Source organism: Magnolia sinica, chromosome 4 (assembly GCF_029962835.1).
Source record: "Magnolia sinica isolate HGM2019 chromosome 4, MsV1, whole genome shotgun sequence".
NCBI lineage: Eukaryota > Viridiplantae > Streptophyta > Magnoliopsida > Magnoliales > Magnoliaceae > Magnolia > Magnolia sinica.
This window is the reverse complement of record NC_080576.1, coordinates 100,374,835-100,385,493: the sequence shown is the minus strand read 5'-3', so window position 1 is coordinate 100,385,493 and position 10,659 is coordinate 100,374,835. Positions and strand designations below refer to the sequence as shown.

At 41.4% G+C, this 10,659-nt stretch overlaps 1 protein-coding gene across 1 annotated transcript; it reads right to left on the bottom strand.

Annotated features, from left to right (window-relative positions):
* Positions 1-9,403: 9,403 nt before the first annotated feature.
* LOC131243512 (glycine-rich protein 2-like) lies at positions 9,404-10,401 on the bottom strand. Its single transcript, XM_058242905.1, has one exon. It carries the CDS (start codon positions 10,328-10,330, stop codon positions 9,656-9,658), a length of 675 nt encoding a protein of 224 aa, XP_058098888.1. The 5' UTR covers positions 10,331-10,401; the 3' UTR covers positions 9,404-9,655.
* Between the last annotated feature and the right edge of the window lie 258 nt (positions 10,402-10,659).

Below are 10,659 nucleotides of genomic sequence, written 5' to 3'. Positions count from 1 at the left end.
ATCCACTCCGTTCATCCGTTTCGTCAGTTCATTTTAAGCCACGAGGAAGATCTAAAGATCAAGAAGACCACACCACAGGAGAAAGGGAGGATCGAATACCCACCATTAAAAACTTCAAAGGGCCACAGATCTTTATGCATCAAGCTCATATTTTTGTTTTCCTTTCATCTAGGTCGTGGTTACTTTATGAAGGGACAAGACAACACATATAGATCACAGTGAGCTCTAGGGTTGTTTAAGTGGCGGGTGTTTTGCTTTCGATTTAATTAAACTAGGCCATATGTGTGAGCGAGGGCATGGATTCAATTACATGTGTGATTATGATGCGTGGGTACGCTAGAGTTTGCCTGACTCATGTGTTAATTGAATTGTTAGTGTCCCCTATATCAAGATGAACAAATTGAAGAATGGTTTGGCCACCTGTAATGCGCTTTGTTTAGGCAATTTGTGAAAGGATAGGAGGCTAAATATTCATAATGAGTTCTTTTTGCCTTGCAACAATCAACATGAGTTTATAGACTTAAAAACTTTTTCTTTCAGCATGATTCGCTACGATAGTTCAACCGTGAAAAATAATGGGGAAAAAATATATAATCCAAAAGTGTTCTTCTATTAATGATTTTTAGAATAACGGCACTCACAATTGGCTTGAGGGATGATGATCCGTTTGTTGTCCAATTAGGACTGAGCTTCATAGATGGAGGATCGTGATGTGCAAGATGGACGTCTATTCGTCACTTGATCCAAACCGAGCTTTATGGCGAGATGGCTAGTGAGATGACAACCTGTTTGTGGTCTTGATTAAAACGAACAACATGCCGAGATGGTCGTGGATCAACTATCCATTCGTCATCTAGTAGAGACCAAATCAAGAAATCTATCACGTAGCACGAAAACCCCGCAACCTTCCCTTTAAAACTGGGAGATCTTCCTCACAACCTAGCAGGATGCTATTGATGAAGGGTGGAAAGTTAAACTGAGGATTGAAAACTAATGGCCCCATGCTGTGAGAAGCGATGAGGCTAAACTAAAGTAAATTAATTAAAAGTTGAATGTCCATGGCAGACAAAAAAGTAATGATAAATTTTGTTACAATGGAATGAGGCCTAAAGCTCCTTATGAAGTGTTGTTTATATAGGCTTTTCGGAGGTAGTGGCTTGCCTAGTCTTCAACATCCACATCGTGAAAGATTTTGATAATTAGCTATGAAAAGATCATTGATTCTTGTATGTCATAATAGCCTATCACATATTGTCACGTGTATAAGAAAGAGACTCTACCTTCTTCGGATCATGCATTGGTTGGAGTCCTTACGTTACTTGGCTTTGCAATATGTAAGAAGTTATGATATTCACATTTAATGCTTGAAGAGAAAGAGAAAATAAAAAATAAATAAAATAAAATAAAAAACTTGCTTTTGACATCTAGGACTTTTGATATGATTCTAGTATTTAATTATCTCTCATATTAACATCTTTTACCCCTCTTTGAGTTTTCTACACCACACCACGTGTTACAAGGCAACCACATGACATCTCTTGGACCGTTTGAATTGAGCGCACCGCATCAAGTATAAACAATGCTCTTAGTCATGAGTAGAATTTCTCCCACCATTTAATGTGTAGTCCACTAGAGCCTTAGATATACCTCTTCTTTGTGCTCCATGTCCTAAGATGAGCCGAATGAATGGGTGGAGTGGGCCTTAAGAGCTGAATGAATGGATGGAGTGGGCACCCATGGGTGCTGTCCCAACAGTTGGGCCCACTTTGATGTATGTGTCATACACACCCAGATATACACATATATACACACTGCTCATTAGTTTCTGTACGTATCGTGTATATACGCACACCCATATACACACCGCTCAGTTGGACCACATGGTAGGGATTGAATTCCCATCATTAAAAAACTTCTTAGGGGCCACAAGTTTTGGATCAAGCTGTTATTTGTGTTTTCCTTCTAACCAGGTCTTCGTCACCTTATCAATAGGTTGGATAGCAAATAATCATTACTGCATAGAGAACAGATACATCAAGGTGGACCCCACAGTTAGATCTGGCCCCACACACCCACCTGGCTGGATGCGGGGATAGCTGCCTTCAAAGTGGATAAGACACAGACATAAAACTGTATCCCATAGGGCTGCACAATATTCATTCAAATCACGCCCGCGTGCAATCTAGGTCCACAGCTTATGATCGTTAACTAGACTCATTTACTAAATGGGCTAAAAAAAATCGAGACCAAGCTCAACCTCGACCCATGTTTGGGTGTGTTCTATCTTATATAATGCCAGATGTTTCAACTTTGTTTCCCTGATTAAAGATCCAACCTTTAAAAGATGGCTTTTCTTCTATATTTGCAAGTGTTTCAAATCTACTTTCAAAGGAAAACCTCTTTTCCTCCCCTTTTGTCCTTTAAAACGTTTTATATATATATATATATATATATATATATATATAAAATCAACATCGTGCATTTGATGGGTCTCCTTTAGGTGATGGGATATCCAAAAAAATCAGTAGTATACAAAACTCAAGTGGGTCATACCATCTAAAATCATATAAAGACATCCCTAAAACATATAAAAGAACTTGGTGGGGCCCACTTGTAATTTAGATGCGTCTGAAACTTGGTCTAACCCCTCATCCAAGTGGGACACACATAATGGATGGGCTGGATTTGTGAACCACATCTTGGTGGAACCAACAAATGATTATGAATGTTTCAATGGGAGGGAAACCCCTCTCAACTTTTGTATGTGGTGTGACCCACACAAGTCACAGATTGACTTGATTTTTAAGCCCTAGGCTGACCATGGAATGGTGCAACGGACTAATGGGGTAGATGTTCGACACACATTACGATGGGCCCACACAACACACATATATGGAAAAGGTACTATGTGCTCGGCTTATCATGTGTGGGCCCCACCGTGATGTGTGTCGACCATCAACACCGTGCATTTGATGGGTCCCCTCTAAATTATGGGATATCCCAAAAATCAGCCGTATACGGAACTCAGGTGGGCCATACCATCTAAAATCATGTGAAGACACCGTTAAAACATATAAAAGCACTTGGTGGGGCCCACCTGAGTTTTGAATGCTACTAAAACTTCGTCAACCCTCATCCAAGTGGGACACACATATGGATGGGCTGGATTTGCAAACCACATCTCTTTGGGCCCAAAAAATGATTATGAATGTTTTAACGGTGAACGGCCCTTTTCCCACTTCTGTATGTGGTGTGGCCCACACAAGCCACGGATTGACTTGATTTTTGAGAACTAGGCCCACGATGGAATGGTGCATCTGACTGATGGGGTAGATGTTCGAAACGCATTACGGTGGGGCCCACACATCTCAACCTCATGGGATGGACTTGTGGGCCATGGGCTTAAAAATCAATTCAATCCATGACTTAGGTGGGCCACCCCACATACGACGGTTGAGTGGGGTTATCCTCCCATTAAAATATTCATAATCATTTATTGGGCCCACCGAGATGTGTTTCACAATTCCAACCCATCTATTATGTGTCTCACTTGGATGAGGGGTCAGACCAAGTTTTGGCTGCATCCATAACTCAGGCAGGCCCTGCCAAGTTTATATGTTTTCGAGATGTCTTTACATGATTTTAGATGGTATGGCCTACCTATGGCTGATTTTTGGGATATCTCATAATTTAAAGAGGACCCATCAAATGCACATTTGCAGGCCCACTTGATGCGGCACCCCTTGAAACTCGCTACGCCCACCTGATCCAAAACTCTAGTGGGCCATTTCAAAGAGAAATGCAAATCAAGGGAGGAAACTGTTTCCTTTTGCTATGCCCCACTAGAATTTTATATCAAGTTGAAAGCTGAGCTGATGAGGTTTCAAGGGGTGCCACATCATGTGGACCATTCAGATTCCGTGCCCATGACACACGTGCTAAGGTGCGTACTCTTCAGATTCTGTGCCCATGACACGTGTGGGCAGGTGAGCACATGTCCATTGTCCATGAACAACAGATCATTGGTCTATCATAAGGTGGGGTCATCATTCCCAGGCCAGAAATGAATGTCCACAACATAAACCAGCCCAGCATTCAGCTAGGGGCTGACCATTGCATGTCCCACCTAATAAATGAAACTAATTAGGGCTGACCACTTCATGTCCCACCTGATAAGTGCAACTAAATATCTCCGAAAAAGGTCACTCCGTTCACCAAGGGTTACAGTCATGAGAAGTACTACTTCACCCTTAGAACAACGGAAATCACACCCACCCAAGATGGCCCACAACTCAAAAACAGACCAGCCAGACATTTAAAATCCCTGTCCTTTCAGTTTTACCCTGCCATAAAATCGATTCAATGAAAAAGAGAAACCCAACCATAAACTGTCAAAAGATATTTCATTGCTACCACAACACTTCTTCAGAACTTTTAACTTTCATAATTAAAAAATAAAAATAAAAATAAAAATACAACCACACACAAGGACCCCATCAATCCAACCAAACAAAATATCAGGACGTAAATCTGTGGGTGGGCCCCACTAGAGAATGCAACTCTCAGCAACCACCACCTAACAGAGTAGTATCAAAAGCATAAGCACATTTTCTAAATTCATCCACATCCCATACCAACTAAAACCATGCTAAAATATGCATGGGGTGATATAAGCATCCTCAGAAAACTGGTGTTTTTCACTAACTCAGCTTACCACACGGACAAGGTATTGGCAGCACCAGATGCATTTACAAAAACTGGGGGCATTCGGCTAACTCAGGATGGCCCTCAATACATGCATACATATAGTTCAGAGGCAGATCAGGGGAGAAATCATGGGGACCATGGAGTATGGAGCAAATACCTGATCTTAACCTTCTCATTTCACACATTGAATCAAGATGATGATTCAACAGCTACCAGTTGGATGATCAGGATCATCAAATGGGTAATACAAGCAAAACAATATCCCCCATGTTGATAGTTCTCTAGTGGTAGTCGGCGAAGTGATGCTAGCAGCAGCTTAGGAGAGCTTGTTCAACAATGTGAAAGTGACATCACACAGCTCACACAATAGATAAGTTGGATTATGGTTGAAGTAGCAGTTGGCAAAGTGACACTAACAGCAGACAAGAGGAAGTTATGTTACATGACCGAGTTCTCCTTCGCTTTGCGCTACTTTGTCCTCGTCGTTTTATGGTCTAGTGGTGGGCCCCTCTTAGAGGACTACTGGTTGGATTAGTGGAAATCAAAAGGTAACTGAGGAAAAGGTCACATCTGATGATAACTGTGGAAAAGGAAAAGGTTACTTTACTTTTGGTTTGAGAGAGGAAAAGAAAATAGCACTTTTCTGAGGAAATCTGAGGTTAAGAAAATCAATTTCCTTAGACCTCTTTTGCAAATGAGGGAAACCGTCCCATTCGAGCAAAATCAATTTCCTTTCTTCAGTTGCTTTTTTATTTCCATCAATCTAAATAGGTCCTTTAGTTGGAAGCAAGCAACCAGCAAGATGGACACATTAATAGATAAGAAGCAATTCAAAGGAATAACACAGCATGAGAAGGTTCATGAGAACAATTTGGTTGCAGAGAGTTTGAAGTGATTTTATCATGGTTGAAAATTCCAAGTACATCCCTTCCAGTTTATTCCATTTTTTATTGAAGTCAAATGGATTCTACAAAGGAAGCAAATTTTGAAAATTATCAAGTTGGAGGAAAGGGATTCATGTAGCTGACCCCAATTAGTTGGGATGAGTCTCACTGATGATGAACAATGAGTTGATGAAGGATAGAAACACACCTAAGAAATGATGAATGACACGAAAAAGGTTTTCTGATAGATGCAGGCAATAATCATTGACAACTTCCACTACTTTGCAAGTATCATGTGAAATTATGGAGGTTGGAGTGCAATGGCAGAACAGGATTCATGTAGCCAGCCCCAATTAATTGGAATAAGGCTTAGATGATGACGATGATGATGATGTCCAAGCATCATGTGTTCACCTCCTGAAACTGCCAAGGTATAAGACCACTAGTCTTGGAATATAAACAATATGCATACCAGGATACTGCCACAGGTAACATAACAGAGATCAGCTCTCTATTTCACGCAAAGTAGAGATCAAGGTATTTCGTATCGATAACAGTGGCCGTAACGATCACCACCATTGCCGGCACGAGGGCATAACAACCATTACAACCACCATAATGGTTGAAAATTTTCTTTTGCTCGAAATATTCTGAAAATGTATCTAGAAAATTTAGAATAATGTAAATATTCCGAATGTGTTCATTTTTTGTTTTGAGCATGTTTATGGTAGTGTAACGGTCCACTCTAAGTGTTGTATCGGGCTATCTAGTAAATTTGTGAAAATGATTATATATCTCTAATGTTTATACATTACAATCAAGCATTAGAACTAGAAATCACAAGAATAAGGCATAAATACTACATTTTCAACTTTTTGAAAAAAAAAAAAAAACTCAGAGCTTCTATTCGCTCAAATCACTTCAATCCACGGTTTTAATCTTAAAAACTGTAATAAGAGTAGTTGAAATCTGTTGTAAAATGATCTAGAAAAGTTTTTGGGAGGAGAAATGTGAAAAAATGAAGAGAAAATGGATTTAAATTGAAAAAAAAAAAATTGGTTGTTTTTCGACCATTACAGGACAGTTACGGGGGTTAACAGTCGTTATGCCCCATAACGCCATTTATGGCCACCATAACGGCCTTTACGGCCCGTAACAGACGAAACGGTCCCAAAAAGCTAACTGCCATGTTTCACCCCCACATCATGTAACAGTCATGGCCGTTACCTATATGTGTCAGCCTTTACCGGCTTATCGTAAAGGATATGGAACACCTTGGTAACGATCTCCACCATAACATGTCTATTCCAATGACCTTGGTTATGCCTATCCCCAGCAAAATCAATTGGTTTGCACCAATGAAAAAGAATTAAAGGAAAAAAACCGATTGATTTGTATGCTTGGACGGCCTTGGGCTGTTCATGAATAACAAAAGAAATTTAAACAAAAAAAAAGGAGATCAAGTTGGAGGGAATTGGTTCCAAAGGCAGAAGCTGTCAAAACCTACCTCCACAAGCAAATGAAATGTACTCATCCTCGAGACAAGAATGAGGGATATCATCGAAACAAAAGGGAAGTTTTGGATTGGTCTTTGAGGACCAAGCCAACATCTGCTGACTCTCCTTTCCACAATCTCCCAGACAAGAACAGATCTTAGGGCTCATTTGGCAGCATGGATTAAAAATCCTGTAGAATCAATAGGATTTTGGAACCTGTGAAATCAAGTGGATTTTGCAAATCAGCTCTGAGCTGGGAATGCAAAAAAAAAAAAAAAAGGCCTTTTTTAAGGATTTTGATTCCCCTAAAATCCAACGCTCAAAAATCATTGCTCCCAAACAAACCCAAAAAGAATGAAACCCCCACAAATCACTCTAAATCCACACTGCCAAACAAGCCATTAGCTGCAATATGCAACCTTTCTCTAAGCCCACCACCATTTCTGCAAGGACCAGGGCCTCCTACGGGGTGACCCACTAATTCAGTGCACAAGCAGGCGCTGCTATTATCTTGACCTGTCTGCTAACAATGGTAACAACCAATGCATGTATTATTCAATCATAAATGTAAACAACATTGACAAGTGACATTACATATCCTACCCCTGTTCAGCCAATTGTTAATGAGTTTGCTAATTGATGTATTGGTTTGATTGGATTATCTGAAGTTGCAATGTTAATTAAGCACAAGATAATGATGGCAATGAAAACACTATATTATCATATGGTGAGTATGGTAGAAGAACTAATGATCTTTAACTCGAGGATATACATTGTATTCTTGGATTTTCAGTTTGTACAAGTGGGGACCATGGTTCAGTGATCTCGACCATTGGCCTATTAGGCCCCACGACGAATGAACATGCCACAATTTTCTTTAATAGGGCAGTGCTATCTTTCCTGATTGTGCAATGCAATATGAAACCAAGAAAAAGAAATGCAGAGTTATATTACACATTCAGCAAAGAAAGGCCCCAAGATTGGCAGTGAGATTTCTGGTGTATGGTCCACCAATGCTGGGTAAGCAACACACAACAAGTCCAAATAACTGAACCATGGGCCCAATTTGTACAAACTAAAAGCCTCGAGCATATCCTCGGGTTGAGGATCATACAATTTCTCCAATGTGTAAGGGTGAATGTTCAATGACAGAAATATACGTCAAATCCTTCATGTTTGCTACATACTATAAATGGAGTAAAAAAAAAAAAAAAAAAAAAAGAGATTCGAGACGATCACAAATCAATGAAATGCAACAGGAAACAGTCAGTCAAATTAATCCATAACAATATTTAGATTCAATAAAAATCAAAATAGGTTTCAGATAAAGATCCCAAAGCAATGACATGAACAAGCACAAACGGTATGAAAACAAAGAATCCAAAGGAAACAAAATTCAAGCAGGGATTCTATGGATCATTTGGGTAGGGAGTCCCACAAAATCCTTTTTGGGCAGCAGGATCAAAAGCGCTGAAGCAGCGGTTTCCTCAACTTCAATTGAAATTTTCAAAGTTGCAAGGAAAAAATCTGAATCAAAGGAAAGCTCTGCTATATTGCAGTGAAAAAAAAAAAACATCAAGGGCATGGGACCCACCAAAATAGGACTGGGACATCCCCTACCCAAAAGTAACCTAAGTGCAGTCTGTCCTGTTTGGCCGTATGCTGTAAATGATTTACAGGTAAATGACTGTCTGTGTTTAGATAACCTGTAAATTGTTTAAGTTCTTTAAACAGAGAACCAATCTTTCCATGTATAGCGGTTACGCTATAAATGGAGAGCCTGTAGAGGGCTGAAACCTGAAAATGATTTACAGACTGAAAATAATTTACAGGCATTTTTCAGCATCCAAACACAAATTGTAAGACATTTACCTGTAAATAATTTACAGTTAGCCTCAGTTACAGGAATCCAAACAAACCCCTATAGTGATAGATATTGAATCACATACCACTTAAAAGATATAATCAGCAGCGACAGATATTCAATCACAGATCACATACATGATAAAATCAGCAAAACCATTAAAATTTTCACATCCCAAAATCCAATATGCACAAACACACACTCTCACTTCAATCAAATGCATACAAAAGAAGAAAAAAAAAAACAATAACATTAAACAACCAACATGAACTGCAACAATAATCAGAGATAGACACTCACAAGCAATCATCTCAGAATAACTAAAAAAAAAGTGGTATATCAACGCATATAGAAGCCAGAGAAAACCCTAATCCATTAATAAAACCATATATGTATATAAGGAGAGACAGAGACAGAGAGAGAGTGAGAGAGAGAGAGAGAGAGAGAACGGATTTCAATCTCTAAACAAAACAAACCTTTCCTTCCCTCCACATCAAAGCACGATTGCTCCAAAAACAAGTCCAAAAAACGCATATCAGCAGAAAAAGAAAAGGAGAAAAACCGGACCCACCTCCATCAACGGTCAGATTTCCACTACCAACAACCCAAAAAACCAAAACCCAATTCAAAATATCCGATGGGAACCCAAAAAAAGAGCCAAAAAAAAAAGAGAGAGAGAAAAAAAAAAAAAAAACCTACCCACTTCATTTCATCAAGCCACTAGGGCACTCCCTAGCAAAATGCCCCTGCTCCCCGCAGTTATAACACGATCCGCCACCGCCACCGCCACCGCCTCCGCCACCTCCGTACCTCCCACCACCGCTGCCGCCACTCCTTCCACCGCCACCGCTGCCCTGATAACAGTCCCTTGCCATATGGCCTGGCTCACCGCAATTGTAACAAGTTCCGCCTCCGCCGCCACCTCCGCCACTGCCGCCGTAGCCACCACCGTACCCGCCACCACCACCGCCGTTCCTCCCACCGCGTCCGCCTCTTCCGCCTCCACCTCTTCCGCCACCGCCGTTGAAGCCATACCCACCGCCACCGTACCCGCCGCCACCTCCGAACCCGTACCCACCTCCCCGGCCTCCGCTGCTGCGGCCGCCTCCGCCACCGCCGCCTCCCCCACCCCTCCGGTCTCCTTGCACGGAGGATCCGTTGGGCCCACTCACATCGACGGCCTTGGTCCGTCCATCATCGCCCTGCTCGATCTCGAACTCGACGGCTTCCCCCTCAGCGAGGCTGCGGTAGCCGTCAGATTTGATAGACGACTGATGGACGAACAGATCTTCCCCACCGTCGTCCGGCGTTATGAAGCCGAAGCCCTTCTGGCCGTTAAACCACTTCACAACGCCGCTCGATCTGCTACCTTGCGCCATGGGGGACACGATAACCCTAGGAACCCCAAAAGAGAGAAAAACGAACCCTAATCCCCCCTCTCCCCCTTTTCTACCGAGACTCGATTTATATACGAAGGGCCGCAGGAATCGCATCGGTTGCCACGTTAGCACGAGGCCAAAAATATAGAAAACGGATGGTAGTCCGAAGGACTACAAATCCTAAATGCAAATGCGGGCCAGGATCTATCATTTAGAGCCGTTCATCCAGTGGGCTCCAGCATGTATGGCTCATGGTTCGAAAATCCAGCTTTTGGATGGTCCTGTCGGTCCCTTCCTGGTCGTTGATTGGACTATTAAAACTTAAAAGA

What these genes read in the sequence shown, in the direction of transcription:
- LOC131243512 (XM_058242905.1), bottom strand. Translation starts at nt 10,330, where the DNA reads ATGGCGCAAGGTAGCAGATCGAGCGGCGTTGTGAAGTGGTTTAACGGC.